The sequence below is a fragment of the Desmodus rotundus genome, chromosome 2 (genome assembly GCF_022682495.2).
Source record: "Desmodus rotundus isolate HL8 chromosome 2, HLdesRot8A.1, whole genome shotgun sequence".
In the NCBI taxonomy this organism is placed as follows: domain Eukaryota; kingdom Metazoa; phylum Chordata; class Mammalia; order Chiroptera; family Phyllostomidae; genus Desmodus; species Desmodus rotundus.
The window spans coordinates 100,072,700-100,088,368 of record NC_071388.1 but is presented as its reverse complement, the minus strand read 5'-3'; the positions used below and the strand labels follow the sequence as shown (position 1 = coordinate 100,088,368).

The following is a 15,669-nucleotide window of genomic DNA, read 5'->3' as shown; positions in this document are numbered from 1 at the left end:
TAAAACTCAGTGCTTTATTGATGGTTTAAACAATTAACATCCCTTAAAGAAAAATCTATATGGAAGCTTCTCTCACTGCCACGACCCCCACAGATTTTTACGGTCAGAGGTTTTGAGGCTTTATTTCCCTGCACTGGAACCCTGGGTGGCACTGTCTGTCTCTCTCCCCAGTTGTTCCTCCCAGTTTATCTGCATATAAATGTGGGACTGCCCAGTTCACCAGCTGCTGACTGGCCCGGTCCTCCAGCCACCACCTTCCTGTCCTCTCCGCCCTGGCTGCCCATCTATGCCCCTCCTACAAGTCTGGATGAATGTCTCTTCTTTAACTCCTTGGTTGTCAGACTTCCATACAGTTCAATTTTCTGGCAGTTCTGGTTGTTTTTTGTTTTTAAATTTCTTGTTGTCCTTCTTTTGGTTGTGCAAGGAGGCAAAGTGTATCTACCTACGCCTCCATCTTGGCTGGAACTGATTTATTTTTAAATACAAACAAATAGCCCCAAACCACCAGACATTTGAGGAAAGTCTGTAAAGCGAAACAGAAAGGTCAAAAGCAAACAAACAAACAGATGAAGAAAGCTGTAAAAAGTAGGACCAATGCAAGAAATAAAAGAAACATTAAAAAAATTAATTAGAAAAAGAGTCACTGCCAAGATATAAAAATATATTTTGTTTGTAAAACAATAAATTAAAAATATGGAAATTTATAAGGTGTTTGTGGAAATAATATTTGAATTTAGGCGGTAAAGTTGAAGAAAATCTCCCAGAAATTATAACAACAACAACAACAACAACAACAAAAGAAATGAAAAACAGGTGAGAAATAACAGAAAACGAGATGGTCAGTGCACAAGGGCTGACAGTGGGCTGGATTAATGAGTTTCAAAAAAAGAGAGTGGAGAAAAAAGTGAGGAAGAAATTATGTACAGAATAACAAGAAAATTTTCCAAAACAGAGGATGGATCTACACACTGAAAGAGCTCTCTGAGTCCCCAAAAGAGACATGCGCTGAGGCAAGTCAGTGTGAAATTCAGGCTCGGCTATTGAAGAGAAGATGCTGAAAGCTTCTAGAGCCTAAAGAAAATGGTCACTACCAAAGACGGGGAGTAAGAGTTACAGCAGACCTCTGACAGAGCCCTGGAATCCAGAAGCCAGTGGGGAATAAATGCCTTTACAATTCTGAGTGAAAAATTATTTTCAGCCTAAAGTTCTATAACAAAACTACCAATCACATATGAACATAGACTGAATTAGACATGCAAGACTTTTTAACAATTGATGTACTATATTCCTTTGCTTAGGAAGATACTGGAGATGCGTTCTAGCAAAATAAGCATGTAAATCAGGAAAGACGGAAACATGGGATTCAGTGGACAGGAAAGGAGAGAAAGTAAGTCCAGGTTAACAGGCAACAGGAAGCCTTCAGTCCCTCCTGGGGCAGGAAGAGAGGATGGGAACTCATAGATTATCTGCACCATTTGTTGGTGCAGTTAGCAAACCATATCAAGAGGGATTTGTAACGCCTGTTGAGCATTTGGGGAAAATTAATAATTTGAATTGTAAAACAAGCAAAAATCAAGACAATTATTCAATTCAGGAAAAATGAAAAGTTGGTCATGAAAAGAAAGGGAACCTCCCTCAAAAAATTAAAAATGGAACGACCTTTTGACCCAGCAATTCCACTTCTGGGAATATATCTGAAGAAATCTAAAACGCTAATTGGAAAGAATATAAGCACCCCTATGTTCATTGCAGTGTTATTTACAATCACCAAGATATGGAAGTAGCCCAAGTGTCCATCAGTAGTTGAGTGGATGAAATAGTTACTTGGCCTTAAAAAAGGAGGAAATCTGACCTTTTGCAACAGCACAGGTGAACTTGGAGAACATTACGTTAAGTGAAATAAGCCAGTCAGAGAAAGACAAGTACCATACGATTTCACTTGTATGTGGAATCTAGTGAACAGAATAAACTAACAAACAATAGAAAAAGACTCATAGATACAGAGAACAGACTGACAGCTGTCAGAGGGGAGGGAGATTGGGGGGTGAATGAAAAAGGTGGAGGGATTAAGCAAAAAACAAAGTCATAGGCACAGACAAGAGTATGGTGATTACCAGAGGGAAAGGGGTGCAGGGAGGGAGAAGAGGGTAGAGGGGGGATAAAAGGTGAAGGAAGGACATTTGACTCGGGGTGGTGAACACTCAGTGCAATATACAAATGATGTGTTACAGAACTGTACCCCTGAAACCTATATAATCTTATTGACCAATGTCACCCCAATCAACCTAATTTTTTAAAAAAGAAAGGACACCTCATCAGACTAGGCCAATTTCATTGATTCTCAGGTGCACACGTTTTTACATTTTTAAAGAGTCTGAGATCAGACCACGTCTTCCGGTTGAAGGCATAGTACGTACAGTCACTGTCGGCCAGTCTGCAGTCCCATGGAGCTGTCACTGCCTGCGCTTGAACTTGGTCATTATTCCTGTGTTCTGATTCCATAACACCAACCGACACTTAAGTCCACAAACCATTTTAGGATTATATGAGGAGGGAACAGGAGTCCTGGTTTGTCAGAAGGCCTGTGGACACCTTCTGGTAAGATTTAGAAAGTGCCAGCATCCAAACTTGCAATAGCTTGGAAGGAGATTCTGGAGAACAGAGTGAAGTACTCTTCAGAAATGCTGTGGCTGACACCCTGGGGGTTCAGAGAACGATGCGCCGAAACAAGCAAACAAACAACAGTGCAAGTGAGCCCTGACAGCTGCGTAGAGAAGTGATTCAGAAGATTAACTATGAATTCAAAGAAGGCTTAAGGATATTTAACTTTGCTTCAATTTTTCTTTTTGTATGCACAAAGTTGATACATAGTTTAAAATGTCTAATAAGAGCACTGTGAATGAGTTTACATTAAAAATTTAAGTAACAAAAGAGTTTGGCAGCATATATCCGTGCTTAGTGGTTCATATTACAGTTGAGGGTGTGATCTGAGGCGTTAGTTTGTAGTAGTGAATAACTTCTACATATTCATAGTAATGTAAATACTTTATGTTGATTTTTAATTTAAAATATTAACTCTTAAAAGATTAAATAATTAACATTACATAATTACAATGGAAGATGGGGAGAGAGGAAGTGAATGTGTGCATTGAGGTAGGAAAGACTGGGGATGGGTGAGTGGGAAAAATCTTCACCTCCATAACAGGAAGTCAGAAGATGAAGTCTGAGATTGGCATGTATTTTTTAAAAATTTTTTTAACTTTAATTTTTATTTTATTTTATTTTTTATTTTTTTATAACTCCATGTCCCCCCATTCACAATGCAGACCAGGCAAAGGGCCTGGGCTGAGGTGTAAATGGGGTGGGTTTACTCTGCCTCCTCTTTCTGTACAGTCAGTGTTAAGAACACAGCCTGTGGTGAGCACTGGGAGGCCGATATGTATTTTTGAGAAATTGAATTTAAAAACCCAGGCACAGAGAAATAGTTGGAAGTAGTAACTGTTCTTGGGAGATGGAGTTGGCATGTGGGAGGAGTAGGTTACTTGGGTTTTTTAAAATTTTCAACTCTGCATCATTACCTTGACAAAAATAAATGTTTAAATAAAATAAAAAAAAAGACTCAAGCCCATTCTGTGCTGTTTTCATGACAAATGTACACATATTCTTTTCAGGCCATATGTCCAGCTTTTAGTTTGAGAAATCTGGTCCCTGGGAGAGACTGCAGGAGGAGCTCTGGTGTCGGTTGTTTGGGTCTGCGTCTCGGGTTTGTCGCTTACTAGCTTTGTGGCCTTGAGCATGTTGTCCAGTTTCTCTGATCTTCACTTTGCTCACCCGCAAAATGGGCAGAAGGCCACGTGTGCCGCCAGTGGTGGAGAGGGCCAGAGAGAAGGTGTGTCAAGTCCCTAGCCTGGTGCTGGTCCCGGGGTTCAACTTGGCGTCACTTTAACTCCTTTTGAGTGGATACACCTGCTCCCCCCACCCAATGGGCTTCCCACCCTCTCGGGAACAAGGCTGATCCCTTGAAAGTGCCCCTGTGCTCAGGGACCCTAGGCCCCAGCGAGGCCCTTTGCCCACCCAGTTCCCCCACAGCCACCTTCTGTCCAGAGCTGATAGGGCCCTGAGTATGACAATGGCCCCATTGTCTCTGTCCAAACGAATGCCACAGCCATGTGGCTAGAGGCCAGGGGTCATTTGCTTTTCCCCAGGGTCTGGGAGCAGAGGCCTGTGCCCCAGGCCTGGTATGGCCCGATGAGCCCAGCCTGCGCACAGGTCTGATGGAGGCATGACAAACTCGCCACCCTGCTCCTGAATCCAGGGTCTGCAGCAGTCAGCTCTCCCTCGGCCCCACAGAACAACCATTTGGGGCCGTGGGCTGCCGCAGTCTGGAAGGCAAAGAGCAGCCCTGCCCTCCCTCGTCACACTTCCTTCCCTTTCACACCCGGCGGAGCTCTGCAGGCAGCGACCTCACAGCTACAAGGAGCTTTGTTAGAAATTGAGAGCAGGTGTTTTGTTTTCCCTGCGTTGGATGGGAGAGCTGCTTGTTCAGGGTCCCTCTCCCAGGGCAGGTAGGCAGTTCGTGTTTATACATGTGACCCAGAAATATCTAACGAGCCGCACACCCGGGCTGTTGCCACTGCCTGGACCTCAAGGGTGTCACGCCTCCCTCCAGCTGCACTTTCAGAGGCTGGGAGGGACCGCAGAGAGCGGACAGAACAGATGGAGGGGGACAGGAACAGCCCTCTCCTAGTGCCATGAACACTTGGGAACATAACAGTGTCCTCTGGGTCTCTGAGCAAAAGATGTGTCCCCAAGCACATCACTCCACAATAGAGTGTGAGGGATGCTACAAGGGAAACAAGACAGGAAGCGGACAACAAGGAGCTGGAGGGGGTGGGGAGGGGGAGCCATTACGAAAGGGGACGTCCTGGGTCCTTGAGAGGGTGGGAGAAAGAAAAACACACACGGAGCCCTTGAATCAGAAATGCGGGTTCCAGTCCCCGCTCTACCGCATACCAGCAGGTCACACAGAGCCCGAGTTTCTTCACCTAACAACAGCAGCAGACACTGTGCAGGGTTGTAGTGGGACAATTAAGTAGATCTTGGTCTCTAAGGGTTGTAGTGGGACAATTAAGTAGATCTTGCAAAATCTAGCCTTTTGTTGCCTCCCACTCATTGGAGGGACATCTGGTGCATCATGGAGGCACATTTCCTGATTCCCACTCAGGACTGGGTGGTCCTGAAGGTCCCCCTTGACCACTTCCGGCTCCCTGGCTGACCCAGGGAGGAAGGACCGGGAGGGCCCAGGACAGAGCTGTGTAGGGATGCAGCATGAGAAAGCTGTTTCCCTGGCCTCCCCTGACCCAGGCAGGTAGGGAGGGCATGAGGCTGAGGGGAGGTCCACTCCTTAAAGGTCTCTGGGTAAGGAGATTTGGCAGTTCCCCAGGTCCACATGGATGTAGTGAGAGGAACTCTGACCCTGCAGGCTGTCCCTGACCCTTTCTTTCCCAGCTTCCTGTCCCCTCCAGACCCCGACAGCTGCCTGCCCAGGCGGTGAGTAGCACAGCTGTGTGATGTCTGTGTGCTCCTCCCACAGGCCACCGAGTGGGCCTCCAACGAGGACACGCTCCGCTCCTGCCAAAGCAAAGGGAAGACTGAGGTATGTGGCCTTGGTGGTCTGGGGTCCTGGCTGTGAGCCAGCAGGAGGCTTGTGGTTTCTGGGATGGTCAGGCACGCTGTAGGCACAGAGCCGCCTGCTCTGGGCCCAGATTGGGTGAGCTGGAGCTACTGTGCAGGTCAGGCTCAGCCCTGAGCATCTGCATGGGCAGTGAGCAGAGAGACGGCCTAGGAGGTAGGGAAGTCCACGGCTGCCACCTGAACTGAGCAGGGTGCAGCTGGGACACAGGGGAGGGCTTTGAAATATTTGTGATGAAGTGGTGTGAAGGAAAGACACCCAGCACTGAGCCTGGAGAGCCAGTCCCTTTACTACTTCCCCTTCTTGCTTCAGGAGGAGTGTCAGAACTACGTGCGAGTCCTGATCGTCACTGGCCGGAAAGTGTTCATGTGTGGGACGAATGCCTTTTCCCCAGTGTGCTCCAGCAGACAGGTGCGGACCCTTCGGGATGCAGCAGGTGGAAAGGGACAGCAGGAGGTTCTCCTGCCCAGGCACACAGCCTTGCAGTGGGGTTGCCAAATTTAGCAAACAAGAACCACAAAACAAACCCCAAAACAAGAAAAGATGCCCAGTTAGATTTAATTTCCGATAAACAACAAATGTCATTTTAGCATAAGTATGTCCCATGCAAGATTTGGGACATATTGGGTTGGTCAAAAAGGTTTTTTTAGTTTTTTCCATAAGATGGCTCTAGTAGTGCTTAGTTGTCTTTAACTTCATTTGACACAATTTTGTTAGATTTTTTGTGACAGCGGTCATATCAGCATGCATTTTTAAAAAACTTATCAAACTTGGTAAATTTTTGTACAGCCATTTTAATATTAAAGATGGAAGAAAATATGCAACATTTTCAGCATATTATGATTTATTATTTAAGAAAGGTAGAAACGCAAAAAAAGATTTGTGCAGTGTGTGGAGAAGGTGCTGTGACTGGTCAAATGTGTCAAAAGTGGTTTGGGAAGTTTCTTGGTACTATTGACATTTTGGTCAAATAATTCTTTGCTGTGGGGCTGTCTTACGCATTGGAAGATGTTTAGCAGCACCTCTGGCCTCTACCCACTAGTAGCCAATAGCGGGAGGTAGCCGACGTACTCAAAATATCCAAATCAATAACGTTATTGGTGAGAATGAAAAATGTGTCTTTTATCTTACAGAGAAAACTAAACAGACTTTTTGGCCAACCCAATACTCACACTAAAAAATTATTTACTGTGCATTGCAACTCAAACTTAACTAGGCCTCCTGTACTTGATCAGTCTACCTTACCACGCAGGGGCCAGAGGCAGGTGGAGCTCCTGGCCAGCCTCCCCTTCCATGAGGGCTGCTCCTGCACGGGGACTTTGGGTGCGCACTGAGGAGGAGGCTGGGAGGGAGAGTCCTGCAGAGACCAGGGGCCCAGAAGGAAACAAAACTCCGAGATGGAAAAACACTTGGATCTCAGGGAAAAGAGCCCCCATCTCCCTGTCATTCCCAGGTGGGGAACCTCAGCCGGACTATGGAGAAGATCAATGGCGTGGCCCGATGTCCCTACGACCCTCGCCACAACTCCACAGCTGTCATCTCCTCCCAGGGAGAGCTCTACGCGGCCACAGTCATCGACTTCTCAGGTCGGGACCCCGCCATCTACAGAAGCCTGGGAAGTGGGCCGCCCCTTCGCACTGCCCAGTATAACTCCAAGTGGCTCAATGGTGAGGAGGCACAGCCCCAGTGGTGGGGTTCCCCTAGTTCTGACCCACCAGCCCAGCCTGACCCCCACCAATCCTCCATCCTGCCCAAGCTCTCAAGGGCTCACAGTTGCTTCATCAAGAAGCCCAGAGTGGGGCAAGTGTTGGCCCAAGAAGATGGACTGTGGCTAAAATTACAGATGTCCTGAGTACCCAGGACAGATGGAGGACAAGCTGTGAGGGGAGAGAAAGAGTTAGCAATTGATTTGGAGGAACGGTGATGGGGAAGAAGAGATGGGGCGAGGATGGTATGAGGTTCCTGCCTGTTGGAGTTGAATCCCTGCTTCTCCACTAACTAGACACATGGCCTTGAGCAAGTATTGACCTTTCTGTGCCACAGTGTTCTCATCTGTCACATGGGGCTAATCGCAGTACTGACCTCACAGGTTGTTCAGAGGACCAAATAGCTGATCCATATAAATCCTCTTACAGTGCCTGGCACACAGGGAGTGCTCAGTAATTCATGTTAACTATTATTATAACTGCACTTTGCACTGGAGGTGGGAACGGGGTTAGTTAGACCCCCAGGTCACTGAGTTGGCGGAGGGGTGTCAGGATGCTCATCTGGGAAAATGGAAATAGTCGAGTACTCCCCACTCTGACCCCTTCCTCTCTGCTGGCCTGACCGCCCCCTTGTTCCTCTTCTGCTCCCAGAGCCAAACTTCGTGGCAGCCTATGATATCGGGCTGTTTGCGTACTTCTTCCTGCGAGAGAACGCAGTGGAGCACGACTGTGGGCGCACTGTGTACTCTCGGGTGGCCCGCGTGTGCAAGAATGACGTGGGGGGCCGCTTCCTGCTGGAGGACACGTGGACCACGTTCATGAAGGCCCGGCTCAACTGCTCCCGCCCAGGCGAGGTCCCCTTCTACTACAACGAGCTGCAGAGTGCCTTCCACCTGCCTGAGCAGGACCTCATCTACGGGGTCTTCACCACCAACGTGTGAGTCCCTGCCCTCTGCCACCCCTTGCCTGTGATGCTGGGGGAATGCTCTGATCTGGTCTTGCAGCCTGGTGGGCTCAGGGAGGACCCTCTCTGAGTCTTGTTTCTCTTTCTGTACAAGGGGGATTGTTGTGTCTTCTGCACCGGGGCATCTGGGGTTTTGTGGCGTGCTGCCTCTGCAGCCGCCAGCATTTATGCTGGGTTGCTGTGAAGGGCAGGCCTAGGCCAGATACGAAGAATAAAAGGAGTTGGACTGCGGCTTCCTGAAGAAGAACTTGCTGGTGAGGAAAGTGACATAGCTGCTTCGAATAAGGGTGTGGCTCTGGGAGGGTCTGGCAGCAGCCTATTGGGGAGGTTCAGAGGGGTTCTTTCCACTCCCTTCCAACCTCAGGATTCCATGGCCCTGGTAACCCTAACCAGCAGAGTCTTCTGGCAATCCTGACTGCACCGGCAAGCACAGGCTGGGAGTCAGAGCCCCTAGTTTCCCAGCTGTAAGAAAGGGCAGCCCCCACAAAGATCCTGAGCCCTCTTCCCACCCCCTCATGCCACATAGAGGCTGACCCAGTCAGGTGATTTTCACATAGAGAATACTGAATGGGTGGCAGAGACCAAGGAAAGCATTTGTTGTACAGGATGCTGCGCAGGGTTCTTTGTGAGAATATCAGAAACACAGGAGCCATAGAGGTGATAACATACGTTGGGCCCCACATAGCAGGTGTTGGATGAGGGCCAGGCTAGCTGTAGGAAAGAGAGTCCAAGGGGCTGCCCAGGGCTGAGAGTAAGGCTGGGAAGCAGGAATGGCCAGAGGGACAGAATGCAGCACAGCCCACACAGGCCAGGCGCTGACAGCCAGGCCTTAATGACCAGCCTGGCAATCAGCACCAGAAGGTGAGCAAAGGGCAGGAGCCACTAGAGCGGCATCAAGGAGAAATGATGACATTAGTGTAGACTGTAAATAGTTTGCTTTGTGCGCCTTCTCCATGCCACGTGCTTCTTGGGTAGGTTGGAGGTAGAGGGTGGGATACCAGGGAGCCAGAGCAGACCTGTCTCTGCCCTTAAGGAGCTTACATTCTACAGAGGGTGGTTATTATACAATTTTAATTGTGATAAATGCTACAAAGGGAAAGGGCAGTGCACAGGAAAACTTCTAAAGGTATGGAGGGGTGGTGATCTGGGAAGACTTCCTGTAGGAAGTGACATCCACAAGGATGAATAAGAGTTAACTTGGGGAGAGGAGCAGTCTAGCCCAAGGAAGCAACAGCTGCAAAGCTTTTGGGTAGGAAGAAATGTTTGAGGAACAGAGCCAGAGCAGTGTAGCAGGAGCCTGGAGGGCGAGGAGGAGAAAGGCAGGAGAGGACGTGGAAGGGCTGGGATTGGGAGGATTATGCCCTGCAGGCCTTGTAGACTGCTTTACAGGTTTTGATCTTTATCCTAAGAGCAGTAAGTTATAGAAGGGCTTGAAGCAAGCCAGAGACTGGCTTGGAGGTGTGTTTCGAAACACACCTCTGGCCGCTGTGTGGAGAATGGATTAGAGGAGATGAGGCAGGCCTCAGGGAGGCCGGCCAGGAGGACAGGGCAACAGCCAGGGGAGACAGCAGGGCCAAGAGCGGCGGGAATGGACACATTTGGGAGAGGGACGAGATGCAGAGAACAGAACTGGACACATGTGGTACAGCGGTATCGTCTCTGAACCGTTCACGTCGGACTCATGGGAACTCGGACTGTGACTGAAAGGGGGTCTTAGAGGCCACCTGTCTCAGGGCGCTGTGGTCTGCAGTGTACCATGGTTTGGGAACCCACGTTTTTTTAAAAAAATAATAAAATAAAGAATACAGAATAAACCAATAGAAATATCAGAGTATCATGTATTTAATAAGGGTAATTATTGTTTCATAAAAATTCATTGCAGATGTGTGTGTGTGTACATATGTGCGTGCTGTACTGGGTTGTAATCCAAAATACATTTCCTACAGTGGCCGTGGGTGAAATGTTCGAAAGCACTGTCTTTATTTGACCCTCCCACAGGAGACGGGAAGGGGTGAGAAAGTAGCACAGAGGAAGCCACCAGTGCCTCTCACCAGTGGGTCTTTCTCTCCCAGAGGGCTCCCAGAGCAGGAGGGCTGTGCTTCCTCCCTCATAGGTGTTTAATCAGCCTTGGAACTGTGCCAGGAGGTGCCCTGAGAGCAGGCTGTGGGGTTTAGGGAGCGTGCCCAGGTCTATGGCAGGGGTGGGGGGCAGCGCAGCATCCTGCCATCTCTCGCCTTTCAGAAACAGCATTGCCGCTTCTGCCGTCTGCGCCTTCAACCTCAGTGCCATCTCCCAGGCTTTCAATGGCCCGTTTCGATACCAGGAGAACCCCAGAGCTGCCTGGCTCCCCATCGCCAACCCCATCCCTAATTTCCAGGTACGACTTCTCCTCTCTTTCCCTCTTGGTGCACACTGCCTTTCACCGGACTACCAGCTACAAGCTGATTCCCGAATCTGTCCCTGCTGGTCTGCACCCATCTGAGGGGTCTACGATGGTCCCTAAGAGGGTGGTAACCTCTAAGACTGTGGAATGAGAATGGTAGACGGGGTGGGACACAGAGCAAGGAAACGTGCTCTGAGCCATCTGCAAATGTAACCCTACCTCCAGGGAGGTAGTGGGGTGAGACCTCAGCTGTGCTCAGTAGAGGGGATCAGGACAGCACACATGAGCTGTGTGGCTAGAATTTGGGGGTTTTAGCTGGAGTCTGCTTGCAGTCTACAGCATGAGTCGAATGCTCAGAGGACCTCTGATCGCCTGGAGTGGTGAGGGCGCTGGGTGCCCTGGAAAGTAGGAGCACCGTCAGCACGGTGATAGAGAAGGGGAAAGAGCCATGGCGCATAAGCTACTTTCACATCCATGCAACTTCCTGCCCAGGGCCAGAATGGAGCAGGGAAAGAACTGCAGTCCGGTAACGCTAACCCAGATCTGGCCCTCTCTCTGTGTGCGACCTTGGGCAAGTCACTCAGCCTCCTTGAGCCACCTTTTCTTTATTTGGCATGTAGAGATGATTCCAATAACTCATAGATATGTGTGAGGGTCGATGCACACCTGGCCTGGTGCCTGGAATGCAGTAGGTGCTCAATAAATGGTAGTTGCCATCCAGTTTTGGTTTGAAAGGCATAACAACTTGAACAGGTAGGGACATGGAAGAGGGAAGGCAGGGCTTGGCACAACATGGCGGGGGGGGGATCTACAGCAACAGTATATGATCACAGGACACTTGTCATCCACATTCAAATGATCCGTGTTTAGATAATCCAGTCCCCTTTGTATCTCCCCCTGTTCTTCCCCAGCCCTGGCAGGTCCTGCCTGCCCCCATCTTCCCAGCCCCAGTTTCCCTTATTTCCCAACGAAGAGGCATCTGTCACTGGAAGAGGGTGCATGGGACTCAGTGGGAATATTGGGGGGATGGGGGGATGGAAGAATCAAAGTCTGCCAGTAACCACCTGGGTTACAATAAGGAAGGAGGGAGATAAGGGATTTGGGCAGCCCCAGCGGCTGGGCACCTGTGACCCGCCTCCCCACGCAGTGTGGCACCCTGTCTGAGGTGGGCCCCAACGAGAACCTGACGGAGCGCAGCCTGCAGGACGCACAGCGCCTGTTCCTGATGAGCGAGGCCGTGCAGCCGGTGACTCCCGAGCCCTGTGTCACCCAGGACAGTGTGCGCTTCTCACACCTCGTGGTGGACCTTGTGCAGGCCCAAGACACGCTCTACCATGTGCTCTACATCGGCACGGGTGAGCCCGACCGCCGGATCTGGGCTCAGAGTGGGAGGAGGTTGAGGAGCCAGGGCTAGGGCCCTGAGGTTTCTTCTGTGCCTTTAAGGCCACCTTCATTTGACCCTTCCAGAGTCTGGCACGATCCTGAAGGCACTGTCCACGAGGAGCCGCAGCCTCCGTGGCTGCTACCTGGAAGAGCTTCACGTGTTGCCCCCCGGGCGCCGTGAGCCACTGCTCAGCATGCGAATCCTGCACAGCGCCCGCGCGCTCTTTGTGGGGCTGAGCGACAGGGTGCTGCGCATCCCGCTGGAGAGGTGCGCCTCCTACCGCAACCAGGGGTAAGCGGTGCTGGGGGTGGGCCTCCCCCGTCCCTGCCAATTGCGCTTAGGAGGAGTAGCTTTGGAATCTGTTGGACCTGGGGTAGCATCTTGGCACAGTCTCCAGCGACGTGCCTTTGGACAGTCAGTCACTTACCCTCTCTGGACCTTGGTTTCCTCCTCATAACATGTCAGATAATCGGTATAAACCATTTGTCGCTGCCTGCAGGTGGGTTGGTGGTTGCTATCCCTGCTGTCAGCCCACACTTATCACCCACTCGACTTCTTCTCAACCCCTACTGTTCAGAGAACGTTCTTTATCTCTGAAACCACAGCACTTGTTTCGGAAAGGTGGGAGCAGATTGCAGGCGATGCTTTGAGTCACCACCCCACCCCCATTTTTGCTCCTCTTGCTTCCTTAGAAGAGGCATGGCGGCCTTGCTTGGGTGGGGTGGAGGTCAGGAACCATGCGGACACTGCATACCCCTCCCAACTGCTTCCGCGGTCAGTCCTCTATACCTTGGCTTCAAGCGGATTCACAAATTTGGCAACAGTGACACTGGCATTTAAGGGGGAAACAAAAGCTTATCCCACAGCCGAATGGAGACCCAACTCAGAGTCCGACCCTGTGAGCCTCCCCCAACTGCACCCTCCCACTTTAAGCTAATCAAAAGTTGCCTTTAGCTGGCATAGCCACAGCCCACATGGGCACCTGTGGCCTTCACAACACAGAGACCTTCCGGCTGTGCCCATCTGTCCTTGAGATTTGGGAGACAAACGAATTTTCTGCTGCCAGGTATTTGCCTCCAACCCCAGTGGAGAGTGCTGGGAGCCAGGCAGAGGCCTGGGGGGCAGGGGAAGAATCTGGATAGTCCCGATGTGGGGGCCAGGGGGTGGACAGGGCAGTGGGCAGACACTGAAGCTCCCCTCAACCCCAACACATGACTCCATCAACAAACCACAGAACATTTGCTTAGCCCTACTGTGCTCAGAGCCCTCTGCGGGGCTGAGAGAGGAGCTAGGCAAGATGGAATAAGCCTAGAAAACTATCATTTTCCCCAGACCTCTGAATGTGTGGTTGGGGCGAGAAACCTCAGCTTGTGTCCGACACAGGGGAAAAGATGGGGAGGTAGTGGGAGGGCCTCAGATGCTGGAACTGGGCGCACCTGGGTTCCATCTCAGCTCCATACTTAACCTTTTGAGCTTCAGCTTTTCATCAGGAAAACAATGGCGGGGGGAGAGCGATGGAGCAAATGATACTAAATTTTGGCCAAGTTCTTGTAAGAATTGGGAATAATATTCATGAAGCACCTATCCAGTGAATCATAAGTGGTAGCTAGTGTCCTTATTCCTTTATGATCTCCAGAAATTCAGTTAGGGGCCTCCTGGGCTCTCAGGAGTCTACAGTCTACGACCTTCACCACAGACAGCACTGCTTGGCAATGAGTCACAGGCTACCTGCTGGTGACATTTCCCCCACAGCTTGTGTTCATTGACTCTTGTGTTGTTAGCAAACTTTTCACACATGCCTTATTCTTTGAGAGGTTGTACATCCTTGAAGGTAAACTCAGTGTCCCAGTATTTTTATATTCCACCAGGAGGCCACACCCAGCCCAAGGCATAAAGTGGCCTTCCACACAAGGTTGATTCTTCTTGGTTTGTCCTGAAAGGAGGTTGGTGCAGGAGAGGAGTGAGGAATGGGACTGGAAAGTGGACTGAGGCCAGCTAGGAATGCCAAGGGAGGATTTCAATTTGAATCCTGTGGCTGTGGGCACTGAAATGGTCTTTGAGCAGGGGAGTGAGTGACAGGCAGCGTGAATGAGTGTTTTACAAAAATCAATCAGACAGCACCGTCGTGGGGCAGCTGGGCAGCCAGCATGGGCTAATGTGGCTCTAGTCAGATATGAAGCCATGGGAGCAAGAAGCCATGGGAGCAGTGGAGCAAGAGGAAGAAAGATGCTGCCAGGACACGTCCCCACTCACAAGGTGCTGCGCAGCGGGGAGAGGCGGGCTGCATAGCATGGCCAGGTGGAACAGCAGTTAGAAAGAGGTCAGTTGGGAATCTAAAACTTTCATCCTGTTTGGCTTCCTGAGTTTGGGATAAGAGTCATTTATGTGCACAGTAAAACCCTGCCATAAAGCTATAGGTGGATGTAAAAATGTAAAATGCAAAGCCTCGTTATTGCAAAGTTAATAAAATGACCAGAGTAAACCCGCGCAGCCACCACGCTGCACGCTCCAGAGCCTGGAAGCCGACTGCCTGTCACACAACGCGAGATGTGTCAGAGCTTTCATGTCACGGGCTGGGTTGTCGCAGGGTGTTTCCCAGGACAGATGTTTCACGTTTTTTTCCCTCCTGCCTCCCAAAGCTGGCAGGAGGATGGGGGTGCGTAAGCAGAGCCCCTGTAGGTCCCCTCCTCTGCCCAGAATCCGTGCCCAGCCGCCTCCTTTAACTCGGGCAACTCTCAGTTCCATGGGGCACAACCAGAACCCTAGGCTGGCCAGAGAGAGGCCAGGGCTCAAAGGAGGAGGAGCAGAGGGAACGAACTCGGCTCTGCACAGCAGGTGTTTTGTGCATGAACCACCCCTTCCCTCCGTCCAGCATGCCGTTCAGGCTGCACTGGAGGGGGCGGCCTCTACCCCAGCTCCCCCAGGAGGGAGGCTCACAGTGTCTCCTCCTCACCTCCATCCCTGCCAGGGGGCCTTGGCCCACCTCTGCTGCCATCTTAAAGAACAGCCAGCCGCTCCCAGGCTCCTGGGACACCATTCTACCCTGGACAGCTCCCATTTGGAGACTTGGGGCCTGCTGCTGGAAACCACCTGCTTGCGGCTGCGGCCATCCATCTCTGTCCTGCCTCGGAGCCTGTGGAATGAACCTGTTCCCTTCTGTAATGGCTGCTTGAGACACTGCAGTGAAAAAGACATGGGGATACACTATTGGTCTGATGGCTGCTCCTAGGAAAGAAACCCTAAACTGCCACCCAATGCTACAGTCAGAGACACATTTTAACTCTTCTCTGCTTGGAGCTTTGATTTTCTTAAGAACGTTCCCTGCTCTGTGAGCTTTGCAGTGGCTTTGGAGTTGGCATTTGGCAATAGCAGCAAATGCAGACAAGAGAGCTCAGGCACTAGCCCCAGGGCAGCCCTGCAGGCCCCCTCAGGCAGCCAGGGCCAGGGGCAGGGCAGGACAGGAGGGTCCTGGGAACAGGAGAGGCTGAGAGGTTGAGGGAGCCTGATTAAGGGGTGGGGGGAGAGGGGGTTGGGGCTAGC

General features: G+C 50.6%; 1 protein-coding gene and 1 non-coding gene across 2 annotated transcripts in view; one reads left to right on the top strand and one right to left on the bottom strand.

The window, feature by feature from the left end:
• SEMA5B (semaphorin 5B) overlaps window positions 1-15,669 on the top strand; it is a 110,764-nt gene that overhangs the window by 87,628 nt on the left and 7,467 nt on the right. The window contains exons 5-11 of the mRNA XM_024578075.4: window positions 5,594-5,656; window positions 6,005-6,103; window positions 7,146-7,359; window positions 8,050-8,335; window positions 10,604-10,739; window positions 11,893-12,100; window positions 12,213-12,420. Of these exons, the coding sequence (XP_024433843.1) occupies window positions 5,594-5,656; window positions 6,005-6,103; window positions 7,146-7,359; window positions 8,050-8,335; window positions 10,604-10,739; window positions 11,893-12,100; window positions 12,213-12,420 (1,214 nt within the window). The remainder of the gene's footprint in view (window positions 1-5,593; window positions 5,657-6,004; window positions 6,104-7,145; window positions 7,360-8,049; window positions 8,336-10,603; window positions 10,740-11,892; window positions 12,101-12,212; window positions 12,421-15,669) is intronic.
• LOC112320735 (small nucleolar RNA SNORA51) lies at window positions 3,302-3,434 on the bottom strand. Its single transcript, XR_002976446.2, has one exon. It is a non-coding gene; the product is annotated as a small nucleolar RNA SNORA51 (small nucleolar RNA).